Source organism: Vipera berus (genome assembly GCF_964194415.1).
Source record: "Vipera berus genome assembly, chromosome: 1".
NCBI lineage: Eukaryota > Metazoa > Chordata > Lepidosauria > Squamata > Viperidae > Vipera > Vipera berus.
The window spans coordinates 115669907-115696035 of NC_138202.1; the positions used below are offsets into that span (position 1 = coordinate 115669907).

At 40.4% G+C, this 26129-nt stretch overlaps 1 protein-coding gene across 1 annotated transcript in view; it reads left to right on the forward strand.

Annotated features, from left to right (window-relative positions):
• The window catches only part of SYT7 (synaptotagmin 7), a 250613-nt gene that overhangs the window by 121013 nt on the left and 103471 nt on the right, over positions 1-26129 (forward strand). Inside the window, exon 2 of the mRNA XM_081337079.1 lies at positions 16936-17039. Within this exon, the coding sequence (XP_081193205.1) occupies positions 16936-17039 (104 nt within the window). The remainder of the gene's footprint in view (positions 1-16935; positions 17040-26129) is intronic.

Sequence of the window (26129 nt, forward strand, 5' to 3'; positions counted from 1 at the left end):
TAATTTCCGGTCCCAAATTTCTGGTCCCAAATACTACATTGTGGTAGTTAGGTCCTAGGTTTATCAGTACATGAATACCCATGGCAAATCTATTTCTGTTCAGAAAGGAAGAAAGTTGCAATTGATTCCCAGCTTATGATTCACAATTTTTATTTTATTTATTTTATTTTAATTCCATTTATATCCCGCCCTTCTCCGAAGACTCAGGGCGGCTTACAAGCTTAGCAGTAGCCTTCATTCTATGTATATGCCTACTTATTAGGGCTTTCATACACCCCCCAAGCGGCATTATTACAAAGTCAGCTTAATTGCCCCCAACAATCTGGGTCCTCATTTTACCTACCTCGGAAGGATGGAAGGCTGAGTCAACCTTGAGCCTGGTAGGATGCGAACCTGCACTAATTGCAGGCAGCTGGTGTTACTTAAGGAGGCATTAGCCCACTAGAACATTGGTGGCAGATCTAAGATCACCCAGTGTGCCACCCAGTGAGAATCTAGATCTCTCAAGTCCTAATCTGGCAATTTAACCACTATACCATATAGGCTCAAAATACAGAGGGCTTGGATATACCAAGTCCACCCATTGGTTTATTAACTTTGTATTCTTGAAATTGATTGGTTCGGTTTGTTTTTATTTCTTGCCTTTATTTAATGAAGAGAAAAAACTAAAACATAGTAAAAGGGAAGGAAAGGAAGTAAAAATGCATCAGAACAACAAAATTATGTATCTGAAATTTTGTACAATAGTTGCAGGAATAGATGACCATTTTCACTGTAATTGTCTATATAGAATGTAAATCTGTAAGAAAATGCATATAGTTATAAGTAACAGCAGATCTTCAATCCACTGAGTAAATGGGTCTATAAATTTACCTTTCCATTGTTTAAGGATTAGTCTCTTAGCAATAAGAATCCAATCCCCTTGTCCAGCTGTGAATTTCAATGTAATAGTTCAAACGAATATGAGCATGGAAAATACTAAACCTCGTCTCAAACTCAAACTAATATATGTAATTGCTTTTTAAAGTTTTTATGTTCCAAGAAGAACTGACTGACAGTTTTAGAAGCATGTTACATTCTGTTTGGAGAAATAAAGAACTGAACTTGGGGCATTGTGTATTCATAGCATGGGCTTCCTCTTCCATCTTTCCTCTGCCATCCTTCCCTATGTTACTATTTATGCATAATACTGCAAAACATAACAAAAATTTCAAAAAATAACATTTTTTCAGCACATTGTTACTGTCCAAAAAAGTTGACTAATGGCAGACAGATTTGCCAAGAAATCAAATTGATCTTCTGATTTATTTATTTATTTTTATTTTTATTGGATTTATATATCGCCCTTCTCCCGAGGGACTCAGGGCGGTGTACAGGGCAGTTAAAACACAGTGTACAAAGTTAAAAAATAAATTAAATTAGCCCCAACAAGTAAATCAATTCTAAAATTTAAAATCCCAATCCCTCAGTCCAGGCCGGTAAGCTCAAATAACCAGGTTTTCAGGTCACAGCGAAAGGAGCGAAGGTCGGGAGCCATCCAGAGCTCAACAGGGAGCTGATTCCAGAGGGCAGGTGCGCCTACAGAGAATGCTCTCCCCCTGGGGGCCGCCAGCCGGCATTCCCTGGCCGATGGCACTCTGAGGAGGGAGTGCACAGGACAATGGGAAGTTGACGCCGGCAGAAGGTGCTCCCGTAAATAATCCAGACCCATGTCATTTAGGGCTTTATAGGTCATCACCAGCACCTTGAATCTCACCTGGAGGGCAACTGGAAGCCAATGCAGCTTGCGGAGAAGAGGTGTTACATGGGAGTATCGGGAGACTCCCATCACAACTCGCACGGCCACATTCTGCACCAGTTGGAGCCTCCAAGTGGTCCTCAAGGGCAGCCCCATGTAGAGAGCATTGCAGTAGTCTATTCGAGAGGTCATGAGCGCATGAATGACTGTACGTAGGGCGTCTCAGTCCAAATAGGGCTGCAACTGGCACACCAGGCGAACCTGGGCAAAAGCCCCCCTGGTCACAGCTCCTATATGATCTTCCAAACTGAGCTGTGAGTCAAGGAGGATGCCCAAGTTGTGAGCCCTATCTATGGGGGGTAACACCTCACCCCCCCATAGTTAAAGATGGAATAGTCTGGGTAACCTGAGATGCTGGTATGTACAGCCACTCGGTCTTGTCGGGATTAAGTCGAAGCCTGTTCCTCCCCATCCAGACCTTCACCACCTCCAGGCAACGGGACATCACGGCGAGGGCATCACTGGGTTGATTTGTGGTGGAAATAAAAAGCTGGGTATCATCAGCATACTGATGATACCCCACCCCAAAACCACAAATGATCTCACCCAGCGGCTTCATATAGATGTTGAACAGGAGGGGCGAGAGGACCGACCCCTGAGGGATTCCACAAACAAGAGGCCTTGAGGCCGACCTCTGCCCCCCTGCCAACACCAACTGCGAACGACCCAGGAGGTAGGAGGAGAACCACTGTAAAACAGTGCCACCCACTCCCAACCCCCTGAGGCACCGCAGTAAGATACCATGGTCGATGGTATCAAAAGCCGCTGAGAGGTCTAATAGGACTAGGACAGAGGAACAACCCCTGTCCCGAGCCCGCCAGAGATCATTCACTAGCACGACCAATGCCGTCTCCGTGCTGTACCCAGGCCTAAAACCCAATTGGTACGGGTCCAGATAATCAGCTTCCTCCAGGAACAGAGGGAGCTGATGTGCCACCATGCTCTCAACAACCTTCGCTAGAAAGCAAAGGTTGGAGACCGGACGATAGTTGTTCAAAATAGCCGGGTCCAGGGCAGGCTTCTTGAGAAGGAGCCTCACCACCGCCTCCTTCAAGGCAGCAGGGAAGCTACCCTCCCTCAAAAAAGCAGTTATTACTGCCTGGAGCCAGCCTCGTGTCCCCTCCCGAGCTGCATACACCAGCCAGGAGGGGCATGGGTCCAATAAACACGTGGTGGAACTCAGCCTCCCCATGATCCTGTCCACCTCTTCCGGAGTCACAGGGTCGAATTCTTCCCAGATAACATTCTCAAGACCGCTCGTCTCCCCCCCATCAGACTCCGCCCAGTCAGACTCCAGACCGGCCCGAATCTGAGCGATTTTGTCCGCCAGATTTTGACTAAACTCCTCAGCACGACCCTGCAAGGGCTCCTCCCTCACCTCCTGATTAAGGAGGGAGTGAGTCACCCTAAACAGGGCGGTCGGGCGATTATCTGCGGACGCGATGAGGGCAGCGAAGTAGTTAGACTTCGCTGCCTCCATCACTGCGAGATAAGACCTCGTAAAGGTTCTTAACTGCAATCGGTCAGATTCAGACCGGCTGGATCTCCAACAGCTCTCTAGGCTCAATCTCCGATGCTTCGTCTCCCGGAGTTCCACGGAAAACTATGGAGCCCGCCGGGATCTGCGCCGGGAGAAGAGCCGCATGGGAACAACGCGGTCGAGTGCCTCCATGGCTGCCCTTTCCCAGGCTTCCAATAAGGCATCGACCGGGATGTGAGCGAAGATGGCAGGCACAGGTCCAAGCGCCCCCTGGAACCGTTCAGGGTCCATTAGGCGCCTGGGGTGGAACCACCCGGTCGGTTCCGCAACCCAGCGATGGGGGGTGGTGAAATGGAAGGCCAGCCGCAGGAGGTGATGATCGGTCCATGACAGGGGTATAATAGCTGGAAATCCCCCTCCCAGATCATCGAGCCACCATCCAGATAAAAAGATAAGATCAAGTGTGTGACCCCCCCATGAGTCGGGCCCTGAATTACTTGGGTCAGGTCCATGGCCATCATGCTGGCCATGAACTCCCAAGCCAACCCCGACGAACCTCCCAGGGACGGCAGGTTGAAGTCCCCCAGAACCATAAGTCTGGGGAACTCAACCGCCAACCCCGAGAGGATGTCGAGGAGCTCGAGCAGGGCTGCTGCTACGCAGGTAGGTGAGAGATACGCCAGCAACAAACCCAGCTGGGCCCCAGGGCCACATCTCAGGAGGAGCAACTCACACCCAAGTATCTGAACAACGGTAGCCTCCCGCGGGCATAAGGTCTCCCTTACAACCACTGCAACACCCCCGCCCCTTCCCTGAGCCCGGGGCCGGTGAAGCACACAGAAACCTGGTGGGCAAAGTTCAGTCAGAGGGACACCTCCCTCTGGACCCAACCAGGTCTCCGTAATGCAAGCCAGATCACAGTAAGTAATTGTAATCACAGTATTGATGAATATTTACAATACAGAAATACCTAGTGCATTTCTGTAGCTATAACTGTATACTTTTTCTATAGAATTAAAATGTTTTCATTTTCTCCTCTTCCTTTCTCAATTTTTATATCATGTTGTTATTCCAATTCAGTATTTTAAGCCTTGGGCTACACACTTAAGCAACCTAGCCTAGCTTCTCAACAGAAGCATTAAAGCCAGCATTTTTTTCAAAATCGGTAGTCTAAATAATTTGTTGTGAGACTGTGCTGAAACCCAGATTTAATAGCTTCCTCTGCTTTCAAGCTACCCTAGAAATAAATGTCACTAATCTGCAATTGTCAAAAATGTCAAAAGTATATTTTCTTCAGAGAGGAACATAGTGCTAGTTACTGTCCAGTGCACCAGTGGAAAAGTAGCTATTCCTTATGATAAATTGTCCCGTTTGCTTAGTGGCCCTGATACGTTGTTCCTGAAAGCCTTCCAAGCTCTAGGAAAAATACCATTTGGCCCCAGTGATTTATGAGAGGCACAAAGCTGATAACTGAGGAGGCAGTTCTATTCACAGTTGCCAAGAGGAATGACTGGATGGGAGACAGTTGTCCAGCTTTTCCTGGAAGCAGGAGTAAGTTTCTAAAATGTACATGTGCCGAATTTGATAAAATTCCATTTGACACTTCTGAGACACTTGACTGAAGAAAGATGACAACTCCCTCCTAAGTGTTATTGTGATTATTCATATTAATTTAAAAAAAAACAACAAAAAAAATTCTCACTTGCAGGAAGCAGGCTTATTAGGGCTAGCTTTCATGCATGTACAAGTTAAAAAAATTCAGAGTAGTGGATATTTGGTCTTTTTGAATAAAATCAGGTCACATCTTTAAAATGTATACATATAAAAATAGCCTTGGAAACAGACAAACGAGCCTGTAGCTCCCCCCCCCCTGTTAGAAACTGGTTTCCTGACCTAGAATAAATTACAACATTTCTTTGGGCTGCAAATAAGCCAATTCAGTGAAAGAAAAAATAAGTTTACAAATGTTAAGCTCAAAAATATGCAAAAAATGATTGCAGCATCAAAAATTACCAGGACGCATTATAGTTACCTCTAATCTTGGATAATTCCTTGGCTGGTTGATTGCATGCATATATTTCAAATGGCCTATTACAGCCTAATACTGAAGCCTAAACTAAAAGGGGGGGGGGAGTTACGAAGCTATTATACAATTCATAAATAAGAAAGTAAATGTGATCTGCTTTCAGACAGTTTCAAGATAAAATACTGTGGCAGTTGTGTCTTCCAAAAACTGGGCAACAAACTAATGTGTTCTTGGAGGTCAGTAGTACAATAGATAGGATTTTGTTAGAGTACAGATGCCCCATCTTAATAACTAGCCATGGGATTTTTCACTTGCTATAGGCAAGTCTACGAAAATGAACATTTTGAAATACAATTTCTAATTATTTCCAAAAGTGCACTGCATGTGCCCCCTATTGACTTCTACCAATTTTAGCTTTCATTAGAATAACTCTGGACAGAAAAACAACAAAAAAGGACTAATGTATGTTGTATGTTGTTCCATAGATATTTATTCCTGGATACGTTGGATAGTATTATGGAATAAGTCCTATAAACATAGTAGGTGTTACTTCTGAATAAACATAGAATTGACCTGGTACATCTTTGGATTAAAAATAATCAAACCCCTGTTGTCTATTTGTGTTGAGGTATGAAATCAAAATTTCAAAATATTGAGAACAGCAACAACACTTTTGTTTGGAGGGTCCACCTATTACTGCTCCTATGAACCTTCATATAACCCCATGATAAATGCCTCTTGGCTTTTAACTGTTCCCTTAACTCTATGGCATTAAATTGAAAAGAAAAAAAACTTTGGAGGGGAGGGTTTTCAACAATGGTACCATTTGCTGTAAGTTTGTTGTAACTCCTAGGGTTAAAAACTGCCTTGCTGATTATCCTGTACCTGTTTATAAAGCCATGTTCAGTTAGACAATGCAGTAACAGAATTTCCACTTGAATGACTGTAGTGAACTTACTCTGAATCTAAACCAGCATGAATTTCACCTTAAAGGCAAGCAAATTTAGCATTCCTTGCTCATTTTTCTGAAGAACCTAAAAAAAATCTGATCTGTTAAGTATCATTCAAACAAATTGCACAAATCCTTTCAGTTACCCATACTGCTGTGTATCACATTTAGATTTAGGTATTTTCTCCTTCCAGCACTACAACCTTTACATGCAGCTGAGTGTGGTCTGTGCTGGGATGAATTGACTTATTCCATAGTCTCCAAGGCCTACGTAGATATCATAATAGATAAGTAGGACAGATTTTTTCTTTAAAAATGTAAATTATATAGAAGAGGGAGAATTGGTGAGTGTGCTTTTTCTCAGCTTGGACTTGACACCGGGAATCTGCCAAAATCCCTTTTCTGCATGATGACTAATAATGATAGAGGAGCCCTGTCCTCTGTTGCACCCCACCTTAGTTAGTAAACAGGGTCGTTGGTTTCACTGTATTTCCTGCTTTTTTTTCTTTGATTGCATGCTTTATTTATCTCAAAGATGATGGAAATGTAGTTGTTTAAGAATGCAAGAAGCAGCATTCTTTGCAATAGTTCTTATAGGAGAAGAGCAGGCAGAGCTAGGGCACAGAGTTAAATGCATCATCCTGGAGCTGAGCGGGTGTGACCAGCCCAAGATTGCCCAGCTGGTTTTGTGCCTAAAGTGGGACTAAAACTCATGGTCTGCTGGTTTTTAGAGTGATAGCAATAGTAATAGCACTTAGACTTATATACTACTTCATAGGGCTTTTACAGCCCTCAATAGAATGGAATAGAATAGAATAGAATAGAATAGAATAGAATAGAATAGAATAGAATAGAATAGAATAGAATAGAATAGAATAGAATAGAATAGAATAGAATAGAATAGAATAGAATAGAATAGAATAGAATAGAATAGAATAGAATAGAATAGAATAGAATAGAATAGAATAGAATAGAATAGAATTCTTTATTGGCCAAGTGTGGTTGGACACACAAGGAATTTGTTTCTAGTGCATAAGCTCTCAGTGTACATACAAGTAATAGTGATAATAATGATCATGTACAACATGAAAATACATTCATCATAAATCGTGAAATACAACACTTCATCATAAATCATAAAATACAACACATAGTGATAGTCATAGAGTACTAGCTAAACAAACAACATAAATCATACTAGGGTACAAGAAAACCCCAATATAAATTGTAAGATACAAGCAGCAAAGTTATAGTCATAAGAAGATAAGGACAGGTAATAGGAAATATGAGGAATATCATAGTAATACAGCTTTACTAGTATTTTGACAGTGTTGTAGGAATTAGTTGTTAAGCAGAGTGACGGCATGGGGGGAAAAACTGTCCTTATGTCTAGTCGTTCTGGTGTGCAATGCCCTATAGTGTCATCTTCAGGGAAGAAGTTGAAATAGTTAAATGTCCAGGATGTGAGGGGTCTGTAGATATTTCCACAGCCCTCTTTCTTGCTCGTGCAGTATACAGGTCCTCAATGGAAGGCAGGCTGGTAGCAATTGTTTTTTCTGCAGTTCTAACTATCCATTGAACTCTGCATCTGTCTTGTTGGGTTGCAGTTCTAAACCAGACAGTTATAGAGGTGCAAATGACAGACTCAATGATTCCTTTGTAGAACAGTATCAGCAGCTCCTTGGGCAGTCTGAGCTTTCTGAGTTGGCGCAGGAAGAACATTCTTTGTTATGCTTTTTCAATTACATTTTTGATGTTAGGGTGTCCATTTTAAATGTCCACTTCATAGGGCTTTTGTAGCCCTCTATAAGCGGTTACAATGAGGTGGTCACTGACCTCGAGCCAGACATCCTAGAATGTGAAGTGAAGTGGGCCTTAGAAAAGCTGAGCAACAACAAAGCTAGTGGAGGTGACAGTATCCCAGCTGAGCTATTCAAAATCTTAAAAGACGATGCAGTAAAAGTGCTACACTCAATTTGCCAGCAAATTTGGAAAACTCAACAGTGGCCACAGGATTGGAAAAGATCAGTTTACATTCCAATTCCAAAGAAAGGCAGTGCCAAAGAATGTTCAAACTATCGCACCATTGCACTCATTTCTCATGCTAGTAAAGTTATGCTTAAAATCCTACAAGCTAGACTCCAGCAGTATGTGGATCGAGAACTACCAGACGTACAGGCAGGATTTCGAAGAGGCAGAGGAACCAGAGATCAAATTGCCAACATACGCTGGATCATGGAGAAAGCTAGAGAGTTCCAGAAAAACATCTACTTCTGCTTCATTGACTATGCTAAAGCCTTTGATTGTGTGGATCATAACAAACTCTGGCAAGTCCTTAAAGAGATGGGCATACCAGACCATCTTATTTGTCTCTTGAGAAATCTATATGCGGGCCAAGAAGCAACAGTGAGAACTGGACACGGAACCACTGATTGGTTCCAAATTGGGAAAGGAGTCCGGCAAGGCTGTATACTGTCGCCTTGCCTATTTAACTTATATGCAGAGCACATCATGAGAAAGGCAAGGCTAGATGAATCAAAAGTTGGAATTAAGATTGCCGGAAGAAACATCAACAACCTAAGATATGCAGATGATACCACTCTAATGGCAGAAAGTGAAGAAGAACTAAAGAGCCTCTTGTTGCGGGTGAAGAAGGAGAGTGCAAAACTTGGGTTGAAACTAAACATTAAGAAAACCAAGATCATGGCATCTGGCCCTCTCAATTCCTGGCAAATAGATGGGGAAGAAATGGAGGTAGTGACAGATTTTATTTTCCTGGGCTCCAAGATCACTGCAGATGGGGACTGTAGCCAAGAAATTAAAAGACGCTTGCTCCTTGGGAGGAAAGCCATGGCAAATCTAGACAGCACACTAAAAAGCAGAGACATCACCCTGTCAACAAAAGTGCGTATAGTCAAGGCTATGGTCTTCCCAGTTGCAATGTATGGCAGTGAAAGCTGGACCATAAGAAAGGCTGAGCGCCAAAGAATTGAAGCCTTTGAACTATGGTGCTGGAGAAGACTCCTGCGAGTTCCTTGGACTGCAAGGCGATCAAACCGGTCAGTCCTAGAGGAGATCAACCCTGACTGCTCTTTAGAAGGCCAGATCCTGAAGCTAAAACTCAAATACTTTGGCCACCTAATAAGAAGGAAGGACTCACTGGAGAAGAGCCTAATGCTGGGAAAGGTTGAGGGCAAGACAAGAAGGGGACGACAGAGAATGAGGTGGCTGGATGGAGTCACTGAAGCAGTAGGCGTGAGCTTAGATGGACTCCAGAAGATGGTAGAGGACAGGAAGGCCTGGAAGAACGTTGTCCATAGGGTCGCGATGGGTCGGACACGACTTCGCAACTAACAACAACAACAACATAAGCGGTTTACAGACTCAGCATATTGCCCCCAACAATCAGGGTCCTCATTTTACTGACCTCAGAAGAATGGAAGGCTGAGTCAACCTTGAGCCGGCGAGAATCGAATTCCTGGCAGTGAGCAGTGAGTTAGCCTCCACTACTGCATTCTAACTATTGTGCCACCAAGGCTCCTTAACCACTACAGAAATCTAGCTCTCTAAATGCTATACTAAGTCACTATCAAATCAAATCAGGCAGCTTGATCAGGTTGACATTAAATCCCTGTTGCTCTTCCTTCCTTAGTTCCTTACAGTAATTCTTTCAGATCTAATCTTATGGTACAATTTCAAAAGGTAACAGAAATTGCTTTAGGTAATGATATCCTTAAGTGGTTTTCTACTGATCAGTACCAGAGAAAGAAGATTTTCATCATATTAAACAACGCAGCGCCTCCTTAAGAGACAACAGAATCACTTACTTCTTCAGAATTCTTCATGGATGATGTGAGGAATACACAATCTGAAACTCATAATAAATTACTGACTATGCTACCAGAGGAGATGATGCTTAGCTAACATGAATATCTTTTAATAGGATTTGGATAAATTTATAGAGGAAAGGCTACTCATCATGAAGATATATGTATGTTACCTCAAGGATCAAAGCCTTTGAATGAAAAAACCAGTTACTAAGGAGAAAAAAGGGATCAAGAAGAGATGATTCCCTCCCATTTCTCAGCTTCCCAGAGGCACTGAGTGCTGTGAGAAATAGGACACTACAGTAGACAAGTCTTTGGTCTGGCCTCTTAAGGGCATTTCTAATGTTTTCTTCCTCTTCTGTTATTGCATGCATGCGTGAGTGCTCTTTGCCAGGAACCCTTCTGGTGACATAAAAACTCTCCTTATGTTTAATTCTTGAGCTCCGGATGGCACCGGATCTCCGCTCCTTCCGGCGTGGGTTAAAGACCCACCTATTTGAACAAGCTGGCCTGGCCTGATGGGGAGTTAATTTAGGGTTTTAAATATTTGTATATTTTATTGTTTTATTTCGGGCATTAATTTAATTCTATTTTAACTTTTGTATTTTTGTATTTTTATTATATGCCCTGTTCACCGCCCTGAGTCCTTCGGGAGAAGGGCGGTATAAAAATTTAATAAAACTAAAACTAATAAAACTAAACTAATTCTGAATACATTTATTTTACTACAGATATACATAGATCATGCTAGGGTGGTTTCTTTGCCTTGAGCTTAGTGTGTTGTGGTTTGCAAAATAATGGTTTAGGACTTAACTAGGATGTGCGAACCATGCTTTAGCTTTTAATTGCAGTTACGGTACGTATCTTCCACTCCAGAAATGACCAACCTTAGTGGTTCTTCTGTATTAGAAGTCATTTCCAGATGTTTGGTCCAAATATAAGAAAGTATGCTAGTTGTTTCTTCTTGATAGCCTAACAGTGATTCAGTTATGTTTGGCTTATAAAGCAACTGTAAGTAGGTGAAGAATTGGTAGAAGGATTAGATGGAGAAATCACAACACCAACATATTAAGCTTAATACTTGATAATTATAATTATTAGCTCAACTTTAGGGCATAATGAGTGCCATTAGCAAATATTACTTAGGTAAATGAAAATGAGGCGCCCCCACCCCCAATACGTGGATTACATGGCAGGCAAACAGACTTGATTTGTACCTCTCACTGACCACTTGATTGTACTTAGCACGTTTTATGAACTTAGGCAATTGTGAAATATTCAATAAACAATTATCAAACTGTAGCTTAGTTCCTAACTTGATCTTAGCCATAAACTCATGCATAAAAGAGGGACTATAACAGTATCACAGAATAATAAAAATAGAGTGCTACCATCAGTAGAAAGGAGTCCATGTTTAATCCCAAGCATTTCTAGTTAAAGAAGAAATAGGACCTTTTGCCCTGTTGTAAGATGTAGGGGTCTTAAGCTGTGTGGTTGGCAGCAATATGAACCTAACAGTAAAAAAGTAAAAAGGTACTTTTTTCCTGTTCTATATAAAGAAAATATGATTTATCAGGCTAGGCACATACTAATGCACAATACTTCATTAGATACTACCTTTAAATTCAATCAGATTTCTGCTGTTGTACAATACCTTTTATGCTGACTAACCTATCAGCCCTAGTAATTTAACAATCTGCAAAAAAACCCAAAGCTTCATGATAATATTGTGATAGTTTTAATCTAGTGAACAGTTATGTGTATGCAGTACCTCATTTTTGTTTTGCCTTTCTTTCATTTGCTGTGTGTCAGATGTTTTAACAACTGATAGTTAATAGGAAGCTTTTAGAAATCCAGGCTCTTTGGTAAACAAAGCGGATTCATTCCCCAAAGATTTCAGAGAGGAGTGTCTAAAGGCCATTGTTTATTGTACAATAAATGCTCAATCGTTTGGGAGATCCAGATGTTCTTTCCAAATGTAGCACAGCTGCTACACATGAGGGAAAATTATCTTGTTATTGAATTAAGATTGCACCATTTTATTTCTGAGATCCTTGAAATGTATATTAGGGACTTGGCAGTGGTCCAGAAATGGGCAGCTGAAGTGACTGAAAGGTTGGAACAATTATGTATGAGGAAATCTTTCAATGTTTTGCCATTTTAGTTTGGGGGGAAAAAGAGCAAAAGCAAAATAGATATATAATGTAAAGCATGATGTGGGAGAAGCTGTAGAGAAATGCAAATATATTTCTGACAAAGATACTCAGGAGCCATTAAGAACATAAAAGACAACTCAGACCTGGGAAAGAGGAAGGTGTGAGGAAGAAACTTAACATAAGTTAAGGCTTTGATTCTGACTGGCATAAGAGAAAGAAGAAGGAAGACTGTGGTTATATCCTCCTACAGCAGACCTCTACAACTCAGGATAGAAAGAGCCACATTGGTAAATTAAAAACAACTGCAAGCCATAAAGGAATGCTTATTTTTTTTACTGAATTGTTTGGTGACTAGCAGCATTGTGACAATGAGGAAGCTGACTATGTCCTGGAGGCATTGTTGTCTTTCCAGGCAGTGATGACTGATCATTCCTGGTGGTGGGAGCAATGGATTTATTGAATTTTCAAAAAGCACCTGGCTGCAAGGCTGGTTGGCAGGCTGTCCTACAACAGGCCTGTCCTACAACAATAAAGTAGCATTCTTGTAATCCTTGTAATGTCTATTTCCTGACCTATCCTATCTCAAAGGACTGAAAGAAGCTGAAGAAGAAATTGTTCTCCCTGTTTTAAAAGTGGGATCATCTACAGAAGTTATATTTGGTAGGACAGATGCATCTTCACATAGCCTAACAACCATTGAATTAAGTTTCTCATGATTGTTGCAAACTTAGATTACTTTAAGGGAGGACGGACAAATTCTTTATGGAGGATATAGCTACTAGCCATGATGATTACTGGGGAGGCAGTATGTTGTGGACTAACAGGGAGAGAGGGTTGTTGTCCTCAAGCCTCACTTACAGGCAATCAAATTTGTGTAACATATCTAAGCCTAATACCAATCTTTTATGCTGGTGAAATGTGCCCACTGGAATTCTAATCAGTGGTAAAACAAAAGGTGAGCAGCGTTAAAGAGAAGTCAGATAAATGAGAAAGGACTTCTTGCCTTTCTTTCTTGTATTGTTTTTATACATGAGTAAACTAGCCTGAATTTCAATAAGCGCCTGTCTCCAGGATTTTCTGATTTGCCTTGAGTTCGTCCACAGGTTAATGACATGATTTGGAAATATGTTTTGCTACTACCGGTAGATGTGCATTTGCTTCTTCTGCAGTTAATTGGGCCTCTTCATACTCATATCAGCAAAATATGTTGGAACACTCCGTTTGTTCTGCTTATGATGTTTGTTATTTTTCAGAACTCTGCATTTCTTTCATCTGTTTTTTTTTAAAAAAATCCTCAAACTATTGTAATCTTTCCATTCCAGCTCATATAAAGGGATTGCCGTGTCTGTCTGTTTCTGAGGCCCTTCTATACATTTCTATTCTTTATTTTCCTGGCAGTGTTTTTCATAATATTTAAATCATTGCATAGGAATCAAGGACTGTACCCAAAGCCCCCACAGTTTCAGAGACACAATTCCTTTATCATCACAAGGGCACAAAAGTTGCTGAAAGCATTGACTACCTTATCATTCTGTTCCAGGTCACTTTAGTAATATGGCAAAAGTTCCATTGGATCATCTGCTTAGAGCCCACTGGTTTGAACTGTACAGAAATGTTATAAATATTAGATTATTTTCCACAGCAGGATTAGCATCAGTTAGCAATGCATTTAACAATCTGATTATAGGTTCACACTGATGCAAGCTTGCACAGATTATAAAAAAGATGCAGTTTTTCAGACTAGTCATGACAGAGTAGAGAATAAAATGATACAACACCCCCCCCCAAAAAAAATGCCATGTTTGAAGTCTCAGAAATGGGTGAGATGAAACCATTAAGAAGTGACAGGGAGAACAACACGGAGATAATGAATCAAAATAGCCCCTATTGCCTGTATCTCTGTTAAACTAGTAAGGAGACCTCTTCCTTTATTAGAGTACAACCAGTATAGTTTACAAAGGAAAAAATTAAAAAAGCATGTGCTGCTATTGCAAAACATCCTGTGGCTTCATTTAGTTTATTTATATTGGGAACAGTTGCTGTAGCAGGATGTGCTTTCAATTTGATGGTGGTTTTAATGGATCTGGGGGCCTGCAGGCTAGAGGATGTATTTTTCTAATGAGAGACAAGGGAAGGGGGAAGGATCTGTACTTGCTTGTCTCTGGTCAGTCTTGTCTGTTTGTTTGGGGAGCTATTTTTGCTTAGTTACATAGTTCTGCTTTCAGTGGTGGGATTCAGCCAGTTCGCACCACTTCGACAGAACCAGTAGCTAATTTTTTGTTGCCCAGGCCCAGAACGGACTTCCCAAAGTGGCATCCACATAGAGAACCGGTTGTTCACATATTTGAATCCCACCACTGTCTGCTTTCATTCATGTGCTTTTCTGTCTCTTCATTCGGTTTGTTTGCAGATGATTGACTGCTAGCTTTGGCGTGAACCTAGTGCAGTTAACCTATTTACTCCTTATTTTGTTGCCATTATTAAAATAAAACACCTTTCTTTGCTATTACAGTTTTTTAAAAAAAAGTACTCCAGCTCTATTGATCACATTAGTACTCTAGACTACAACACCCTCTAACCCTGGTTAAGATGGAAAATGGGAACCATTTATTTATGTTTGGTCTTAACAAAAGATCTTTAGCTCCATCCAGGTTTAGGGTTGGCAATTCTCCTTCAAGAGCAGGCAATGTCCATGTACCTATCGGTCTGGGCAGAACCATTTCACCTAGGACAGGCACCAGGAATACAGAGGGGGGGGAGGGATGGCAATCCTGCTCGGCTCGTATAGTTCATTTGTAATAGTCACACCTCTTCTTTCTCCAGTAGCTGCAATGTATTTTCACGGGCAGTCTTCTATCATCAAGCCAGATAATTAAATATTCTGTTTATTAGTGCAGGATCCTAGAGCAAATAAAAGGAGTGAATGCTATTTTTGCTTAATGATATAACCAGCCCATTGGTCTATATAGCCACATTTATTATTACCTATGCTTGGATTAGCCTTCTGCTTTTATTCCCATCTCCTGCGTTGTAATGAAAGAAATCTATAGGATTTTTCATGTTAGCACTTCACCCTCTTACACAAGAGGTTACTGTTCATTTAAGACACAGTGCTACATCTTCACAGTAAGTATTACCTTGAATTTATTGAATTCTAGCTTTTTCTGTTGATTTATTGCTTGGTTGCTCTAAATTTTCTCTAGTTGTTTATACCCGAAAAATAATAATGAAATAAATGTTGAATTATAGTCTGTTAAAGAAAATGTTACACAGTACATGCTTTGTCTGACTGCTTATCTGTTGCCTTCCATTTATCTTCCTCTGCTAAATGTGGGCTGAGTCATAATACCTTACATAACTATGTACATTTGATGGAATGCATGTTTAAGTGGAGGCCCATGTGTGGAATTAAAGTTGTGCTAAGCTATCAAACACTTCTGACCCTTATATATCTTGTGGAGGTACCTTAACTAGCTCTAAACAACTGGGACCCTTCCATGTGAACTGCAATTAAAGTAGCTCTAGTTTTAATATTGTCATGCTATTCTAGGTCAAGGCCACTATTTTAGAATATGAATTCATTCTCTTGAGTTCTAATTAGAACCTGTGCTATTTAAATTTTAGATCACACATGGACAGCCCACAGCCTAGCAGGCTACTTTCTCTGGCCTGTAACTCAGGGATATTTTTCTCTACTACCCACTTTATCAGCAGTGAGGAACAGATTTATCTTGTTACTAATATCCAGAAGAAAAACAACAGCCCTTGTTCAGGATCCTTTGCTCCAATGTTTATAAAATAATTGGAATTAAAAAACAGCAAAGTAGCATGAATCCAGGGAGTAGAATTGTGGCTTTAAACCCCATCTCCTTCCCAACTATCTTGAGGGATTAAGAGAGAGGGGATAATCCAGACACAAATAGCAGTTAAATACAGATTTCCTCCAAGCCAAATATCATCTTCCCTCCTCCCCTGCCCCCCCTCAAAAAAATTTACTGTTATTTTACTTTATTTTTAATTTGTGAGAGAGGAGCAGTTCTTAAAAATTCCTGGATCTGTGCTCTCTATTTTGTTTATTAAAAAAAGCAATGTTCTTTTGCTGCTATAATTGTTCTATAGAAAGCCGTGCAGCTGGAGTGCCATGAAATCATAAAGCATACTAATGATAATCTATGGCTGATTCTGGGTGCTGCATTGCAATAAGGCTTGCCCTGTCGGTGTTTAGAGACATGTGTGGAATCCTTCCATTACCAGCCAAAGCAGCAGAGTTTCAATCCCTGGTTTGATCTCCCCAGTCTGAGACCTTGCTTGGCAAAGGAACTGCCAAGAATTCATAGTTGTTTTTTCTTCTTACACTCCCTTCACCAGGGTGGAATTAGCGCAAAATATATTTTTTTAAAATATTTTTTTAAAAAATTATTGATTGAACCAGATGTCCATTTAGTTTAACAGAAAACAGTACTAAGTACTAAGCCCAGTAGAAATCCGAACAAAATATAACAAGACCTTGAAAAGTGTGGATCTGAGGCACTTGACACACGCGTAGAGAAGAAACCGATGCCTTGCAGATCTTCCATTTTGTAAGGATTGCTATGAGATGTGGACAAAAGCAAGTAAAAACTGTAAAGGACAATGAGGCAATGTGAAGAGAAATTATTGTTCAGGTTAACGTGGCTAACTTTGGGCTTTCTCTTCTCAGGGACACCCTCCCGCGATGTTGTCCTGGTTTCAGTCATCATCACCATTAGCCTTAGTGTCACCATTGTCCTGTGTGGAATTTGCCAGTGGTGTCAGCGCAAACTGGTAAGTTGTAGTTAAATATGACCAGCTACACAAAGGAGGAAGCTCCAGAGAGGTGGGATAAGAAGTGGTTGTGTTTCCTTGGCAAACCATCTGTTTAAAGGCAAGGAAACCCCAGAGAAATTATGAAATAAGCTATAAAAGCTTATAAGAGAAGTTCCTTCTGGGGAAGACTAAAGCAGGAGTTTAATTGCAAAGAACAGCAAGATGATGATCATGGGATATAATGCCACCAATTACAATGGGTCTGCATATTTATTTTAATCAAACTAAGTTAAGATCCAGAGCTTCAGGGAAAGAGTCGAAACCAAACACTAGATTGGAAAGAAGGCAGAGGTGGAAAGAGGCAAATAGGTGAACATCACAGGGATATCTGCCCTTTAAAGATAGGACGTGAGATTAAAAGATCAGAGCCCTTGTAGGACTTTGTGTTCTTTCATCCTGCCACCCAAATTAAGGTGCATATTGATTAGGGCTGACCACGTTATTTGGGCAAATGAACCAGAATGCACTTGTCTTCCTATTTTGCAGTAAAAATACACCAATAATAAATAATTATTTGTTGCGGTTCTCTCTTTTCATGATATGCTTACACTTGCTGCTTAAAGTAGTAATATTACACAACACGATGGGATGATGATGATAAAAAATATGAATTGAGGTTGTGGAAGATATCAAATCTGGGCATCTGATGGCATTTGGCAAATATAGCTGAAGACAAAGGGAGAGGATGCACATGCTAAGCCAAGAATAATGAAAGGCGGTGTTTCTGCTTAATGCTTCTTTTATGTCAACTGCAGTGACAGTATCCAAGGCTGAGAGATGTATATAAGGACATCATGGAGTTTTAAGCTGTTTAATATTTTCGCTTGAAAAACTGTACACAATCCAAGGCTATATGACAGGATGGGGTGGGAGAGGGATAACTCCTTTATTATAAAAGGGAAATTCAGGGGAAAGGGGAAAAGAAATGAGCTAATTGGGGCTTTTCTGCTCTGAAGCCCTAAGCTGCTTAACTGCCATGTGTAAATTGGCTGAATAAAGCTCTCCATTATTTCTGCTTGTTGAAAGCGGGTTGTGAAGCATGATCATGTGACTGCGGAAAACTGCCACATATTGCCCATTGCAAAGTGCAATTTTGTGACCACAAGGTGCTGCAACAGTCATAAAATACAAGGATTGATCATGAAGCTGTGTTTTTTTTTCCTTCAACATTGTAACTTCAAATAGTCGCTAAATGGTCAGTAAGCAAAGTCTGTAGTAGAAAGTAACAGGAGAGTTCTCAACGGTTCATTAGTCAAACAATCTGAGATAAAAGAATCACATTAATCTCATTTAAAAAGGTAAAGGTAAAGGTTCCCCCGCACATGCGTGCTAGTCGTTTCCGACTCTAGGGGCCGGTGCTCATCTCCGTTTCAAAGCCGAAGAGCCAGCGCTTGTCCGAGGACATCTCCGTGGTCATGTGGCCAGCATGACTAGACACCAAAGGCGCACGGAACGCTGTTACCTTCCCACTGTAGTGGTCCCTATTTTCTTACTTGCATTTTTACGTGCTTTCGAACTGCTAGGTTGGCAGAAGCTGGGACGAGTAACAGGCGCTCACTCTGCTACGCGGCACTCGGGATTCGACCCGCCAAACTGCCGACCTTCTGATCGACAAGCTCAGCGTCCTAACCCACTGAGCCACTGCGTCCCTCTTAATCTCATTTAGCAACTGCTAAATAAACAAGTATTTGGTATTTTGTTTAATCCAAATTTGGGAGCTAGATGGATAAATCGTAATGTAATCTTGAAGACATCTTGCCCCTTTGTTTGAAAGTGTCCCTTCTAGACAATGTGTTATAATGGTATTTTACATAATCTGTAGTCACGTCTCTTTTGTCAAAGTTGCTTATCAGTTGATTCTTTCATTCTCATGCATACCTGTCATAATCTTTTGCGCCTCCACACATATCATTTTCCTTGCAGCAGAAAGCCTCATTACTGCGGTTGTGAAGCTACTACTTAAAATACATAGGTGTCACAATGCAAGCACAGAAGAAGAATACAAAGGGCCCGTTGAGGTGCCTGTAAACCTCATAAGCCCAGATTCTCAAAACATCTCCATAAATGCTGGCAGATGGCCATTTTCAATGCAACAGAATGGGAAGCGTATTAAATGCATCAGAGATAATTATATTAACAGTAATTGATCTAATTTCCTTTAAATTAAATCTAATATTTTTTTTCCCTTAACATCACCATTTCCTTCTCCTGATCTGCCTATATTTGGGAGGAAGGCTGCTGTCAAGCTTTTTCAACAGTCTGACCTGGGTCTTGGCCTTAAACAGACTGTACTATATGCTGAATTGTTGGTCTAAAGTTGGTCTAGTAGCAGATATCACACATCCGCTCTATTTAACATTCATTACATATTTGTGCTTTTTTCTTAATGCTATCTTTAAATGTAGCATTTGTCAATAGTTACAGAATTTTCCAATGTTATGGCTTTGTAACCTTTTAAAAAAGAATTAGAAACTGTCTCAATATATTACTTCAAGAAAGAAGAATTAGTAGATAATTCCCCCAGTTTTATTTGTATTTTATTGGCTATGCATCATTTTCATTAAAAAAATATTAATTTTTTAAGTGTAACCATTTCACTGACCTACGACACTGTTGAAAGAGTCAAGAAAATTGGAATGCATGTCTAACCTCATTTATGTTTAATTAAAAAGAAGGAAGGGAACAGAATTATCCCATTGTAAGAAGACTGTAAAAATCTCTTTTCTCTTCCCATTAAATTTAGAAGGAATTGCCTGCTTGGCCATTACTTAATGTGCACTTGTCCACAAGTGCTATAATGTGGTACATTTCTCTCATTTGCATTGAGCTCTGCTCAGGGTGCTCCTGGCTGCATACAATCTCCATGTGGGATACCAAATGAGGTTATGAAGTCTTTTCTTGACTGTTTATTACATCACTCTTCCCCTGCAAGGTATCCTCCAGTCGAGTTAGAATGTAACTCCTAGAATTCCATTTAGTGAGTTGTTCACGGTGGTTGGAAATTACAATGGCAACATTTACAGTTCTTCCCAATACTGTAAAGCAGGGGTCTTCAAATTTGGCCTTTTTGTGACTTGTGGACTTCAACTTCCAGAATTCCTCAGCCAGGCATGCTGGCTGTGGAATTCTGGGAGTTAAAGTCCACAAGTCATAGAAGGGCCAAGTTTGAAGACCCCTGCTGTAAGGCTTTCTGGCAGCTGGCAAATCTTTAAACTCCAGGATAAAAACCATCAGCACAAGCAAGGATATGCTGCCACTTCATTAACAAAGCGCTCTCCAGTCATAGATGGGTGAGAGACAGAAGTCGTTATTTGATAGTCCATAAAAACAGAGACATCATGTTTCTCTCTCTTTTTCTTTCTTGGTATTCTTCAAGAAACAAGGCAAAGAAGTGTGATTAGGTAACAATGCAGGCAGTCTGCCCCCACTCAGCTTTTTCTGAACTATTGTCTGTACCAGACATCTCTTACATGGGATTTAGCTACCACCTTCTTGGTGCCTGCATTCCTTTCTTCATCCTTGCAAATAGGATGAGGCTGCTGTGAGCAGATGCTTCAGCGGCATTTCTCTTCACATTGTCCCAGCATTTCAATGGTTGCACTGTAATGTTTTAAAACAAAACATAGGTCATTCTGACACCCACATGCCCCTTACCAATTTAACAGTAGACTCTCTCAAACTCTCTCCACCATGCTCTTGAACAAAAGCAAAGGGAAAAGGGCATAAGAGATACAAATAATGAGAAAAGCAAGAATTTATATATTTTCAGAGATCTGTATTTGCAAATAACTTTGCATATGCTGACGTTTCGGCGACTCACAGTGTTACAGATGAAGACTGGAAAAGAAAAACCCACACGTGTTTGTATTATACCTATTTATTCCATTCAATGTAGACAATACCCAACCCTCAACTGACTCTTCTGCTCTAAAGCACCGTGAAGCGGTATATAAGTCTAAGTGCTAGTGCTATTCTTTCTCTGGAAGAATATATGTCCTCTATGTGGGGTGAACTACTCCAACAAAATGGAGGTTCTAGGCTAAGTTACGTGAGAGAGGATCCAATACATGTGTTTAAGCCTATATGTATGCAGCCACATAGAGCACTGAGTATGGAAGACCAAAAGCAGCACCTAAGAGTGAGATGGTAAGTCTTCCTCCAACATGCAGATTAAAAAGAGGCAGGGAACCTGTCTCCAGAAGACCAATCCCATCATCTGCCAGCATTCAGACTCACTCATGGAAAAACACTGTTTGCTGTCTCCTCACAAGGAGCAGCCACCTAGAACCCAAGCAGCTGATCTCCCGTCCTCTTGTTTTTATTATTTATTAAATTTATGTGCCACCCATCTTGCCGTCAAGTGACTCTAGTTGGCTTACAAGGTAAAAAAAAATCACAATATAAAACATCCAAACAATAAATATTACCATTAAGATTAACAACAATAGCTAAAGAAAGAGCAATACACAGCACAGGTCAATTAGCCAGAGCCAGGTTTTAAAGCTCTCCCAGAAGGCCAGAAGAATGGCAGCGGATCTCACCTTGAGGAGCACAATGTTCCAGAGAGTGAGAGCCATGCAGAAAAGATTGTTCTCCTGGACTCCTTGACCGATGGGTTCTGCCAGCATGCCCGTTCTGCCAGCATGGGTGGGCAGGCCAATCCCATTAGGTTAAGATGGTTCCTCGGGTATGCAGAGAAGTTCCAAGGAACTGGTCTACTTACTGGCTTCTTATTCTTTTCTATGGTTGTTGGCTTCAGTCTCACAGAGCCATCTTCAGTTTGCCGTACCTCTGCTTGTTTCCATAAAAAGTGGGCAGGTGGGGGGGGGAGAGTTAGACATAATCAATCAAAAACTCATCATTCACTTCTCCTGTTGGTATGGTCACAATTGCGACGTTATCAGCAATATTGATCCCCTTTACAGAATGTATTTCATGCTAACAATACTGCACTGTGCATTAATATAATCCAATGCCCCAAAATATGGCTGATGTGAAATTTGGGTTTTATAAAAACTTCTCAGCTAAATCAAGTCAGCAATTTCAATGTTTAATCATGACCATTTTAATATTGATATGAAATGATAGAGAGCAGTTGGACTAAGCGCAACATGCTTTTTGGAAGTCTTGCATTTTCTCTTGAGAAAGAGAAAGAAACAATGTTGGCTAAAATTAACTCAGATGCAGTTTTGCCAAAGTTTTTTATAAAAATTGTATAAATGGGAAGAATTTCAACAGATGCAGCACCTGTAGTATGGGAATAAATTTCAGCATTTTCAAGCAGATTCCTATAAAATTCTGTCTTCTGGAAAGTATCATTCATCTAGAAGGGGGAAGAAAGGTTATGGCCTTAAGTATCCTTATCGGTAAATAACATTTCATCCAGAAGGACCTAGTTCTGTTTAGATACTATCAAGATTAAATGGCAGCTGGGTTTGTGCTTCAGGACCAGAACTAATGTTCTCTGATTTCTAGCCCAATGCTTTAACCACTAAGATACTCCTTGACTTATGACAATTTGTATAACAATGGTACAAATTAACAACAACTTTAAAAAGGTGCTTTCCACTTTGTATAGCACTTCTGACCTTTGCAAAATGTTGCACGTTCCCCATCATCACCACCACCACCAATAATCATGTAATTGCAATCTGGCTGCTTGGTAACCTGTTCACACATACAAGCAGTGATCATCATTTGCAATCTTCTCTGCCAGCTTCTCCAAAAGGTCAGTGGGCATGCAGGCTGGGAAGGTTGCAAGCTGCTGCTGCCTGCCTGCTGAGAGGGTTGACTCTTGTCTCTGTAGCTGGATGACAGAGCTGCCTGCTGAAGAATTTGGCAATCTAAGCAGGTACAAAAGTTGAATCCCTTCAGCAGGCAGCTCTTTTAGCCATCTCACAGAGACAAAAAGGAGCTGAAATCCAAGCAGGCTTTTCAGCATGGTAATGTAAAGATTGCAGGGAACCTCAGGGCATAGAAATCCCAGCACAGGCTGCATGCAAGTATCTTTCCATTCAGGAGCTGAAAGCTCTGCTTGGATTTTGGCAGGGAGAATTTGCAGCTCCTGAGCACGTGGCCTGCCCTGAACTTCCCAGTATTTCTTTCCCCCTGAGCCACCCCACACTTCTTATCTGGGACGCCATCCATTTAATGACTTACAAGATCATTTAATAACTGCAACCAGGCATACCATATTGTAGTTGTTGAGCAAAGCAGTCACATGACACTTAATGATTGCTTCACTCAGCAACCAAGATTCCAGTCCCAGTTTTGGTCATTAGTTGAGAACTACCTGTACATCAAATTGGCTTTCAAAGAAAGCCACTGTATGCTTAAAAAGAAACCCATGACTTATCTCTGCTGTATTTCTGTTGCTGCTTTCTCATGTAGCCTGTAATCCCTATCTATCTGGTATAGTGCCAGAAGAGTATTCCTAATGGCTCATAGGCTATTGAAAGGTGAAAATAAAAGTTGCAGGCTGAAAACAAAATGGAAAAAAAGCACTGTGTAAAAAAGAGACAACCAAAAAGCTTACAATATTTTGAAAGCTATAGTGTTTCCATTACAATATCTGAAGCATCCATTTTCATAAATCACCTTGTATTTTGAAGAAGAAGAAAAAGCACTCTCACATACATAACAGGTGTGGTGGTTAATTTATAAGGCTAGAAATCTGGAGACTGAATTATAGTCCTGTCTTAGGCTGGGTGACTTTGGGCCAATCATTCCCTCTCAACCCAAGGAAGGAGGAGGCAAGGCAAGCCACTTCTGAAAAGCTTTGTCAAGAAAAATTCAAGGACTCATCCAAACAATAGCCAGGAGTCAGCATTGATTTGAAGGCATTTAAAAAAAACACCTGCGCAGATAAAAGAAAATATGGGTACCAGCATTTTTACAATCTTTTATGATGCAGGCAAATCATGTTTTCAGGGAACTCAAAAGGCATTTACTAAGTAATCATCCTGCTGTATTCATAACACTTTATAGGGGATCAAGATAATGTGGTCTTCCTTTTTTTAAAAAGTCGATCTTTCCCACTATTTCTATCCTTTTTTACATTCATGCCTAACAACATGAAATAGGCAACAAGTACAAAAAAATATGACATTGAACAAATGGAAAGATATATCAGATACATTCTTCCTTTGAGATGCATCTGATCTAGGGACATGATTTTGCATCCTACTGTCTCTATTTCTGTAAAGGAAAAATGATAAATGAGTCAAAGGTGTTTCAAGAATAAAGATTAAGAATAGAAGTCCAGGGTGGGTGGTGAGTCTTGCATCTTCATTCTTTGGCATTTCAATGTGGAAAAAAAGAGGGAAGGGTAAGAGTTCTGCTAATGAAGTAATAAAAGAGTTGCTTGCAAAATCCAGGCTTTGTGATGGAGAATATAATCCTTGACGTCTGGCATAGTGAAAGATTGCTAATGGGAAACGGGGTCTGTGAATGAACTAAGATGTAACAACCAATAAATAGCTCTTGCTGAGTGAGTTATTTTCATGGTTGGTTTATCTGTTATACAGCTTGTTAGAAGATGTGTTACTTGAATGTTTTAATGCAGAGGTCTTCAAACTTGGCCCTTTTACAACTTGTGGACTTCAACTCCCAGAATTCCTCAGCCAGCATGGCTGACTGAGAAATTCTGGGAGTTGAAGTCCACAAGTACTAAAAGGGCCAAATTTGAAGACCCTTGTTTTAGTGGAAGTGTTTGTTAGGACTGGTAAAAATAATCTACATTCAAGTAAAAATCGGCCTGGCTGGGATGAAGACATCATTTAGTATTGTGTTACTATTAATAAATTGTTTCATTCTCCCTCTTGTACTATGAAATATTATAACAGAATATTACTTTTACACTTTTTAAAATGCTTTTAAGTAATTCAATTTGGGCCAGTCACTCTCTCTCAACTCAACCTACCTCACAGGGGTGTTGTGAGGAAAATAGGAGGAGGAAGAAATATTAGGTATGTTTGCTACTTTGAGTTATTTCTAAAAATAAAAGTGGGATAATAAATAAAATATTTAAAGTTCATTACATTCATTTTTTTATAATGTACTGTGCTGATCATAACAGTACCCAAAACAAAATGTATGTGGCCTTCCTTTCATTCCAGCCGTGTTCCCTTCTTAGGAATTTGTGCACAGACATTGGACATTCCCAGATCCTTCCTCTGGCAAGACTATTAGAGTTCTAAAAATAGTCTGCAGCTTTTTTTTCCCTCTTAAAAAAAAGAGATGAGAAGGCCCAGTGCTGCTTCCTGAACCTGCCCTGTCCTTGCTATCCAAGCCAAACTGGCTCATTTTTCCTTGAACTTAACCTTCACACGGCTTGTCTGGGAATTTGGCTACTTCAAGTATGGCTTTATTTCTTCCCTTTTATCACTACCAAAATGCACAAATAAAAATAAAGGGTTTTTTTCAGGTTTTCTTTTCCTCAGCAGGGGAGCAATGTGTGATGAAGTAGAAAGAATAAAGCTAATAGATACTTATTTTAAAGCAGACTCTGTCCCAGGGCAGACATTAGCAGCATCCCAGCTGCCTTGCTTGTCCCTTTACATGCTGAGATGAAAGTCATGTTTGCTCTAACTCTGACTTATTATCAGGATTACGACCACCTTCTATCTGGACATCGTCTCATTCCTTCTTAAGGAGAACAGAAGGACAACTTCCTGGTTCAATCTACGTGTTTGGCCCATGACGTAAAAGAGAGCTTGCTTGTCTATGAAACACAATCATGCATTAAGCAGTGATATTGCAGCATTAATAAGTAAAGATCTTCACTTGGCAGCCAGCTTAATAAAAGCAACTGACAGTGAGTGAGCAAGACGAATAAAAGGTCTCACAGATGAGAAAAGAAATAGAGAGAACTTTGCCTAGCTCAGTTCCATTCCAGTGAATGAAAATTTATTATTTATTTATTTATTTTATTATATTTATATACCGCCCTTTCCCGAAGGACTCAGAGCGGTTTACAGGGTGATTAAAACAAAAAATACAAAAGTTAAAAACAGTTAAAAAAATTATATCCGTCCCTGAACAAATAAA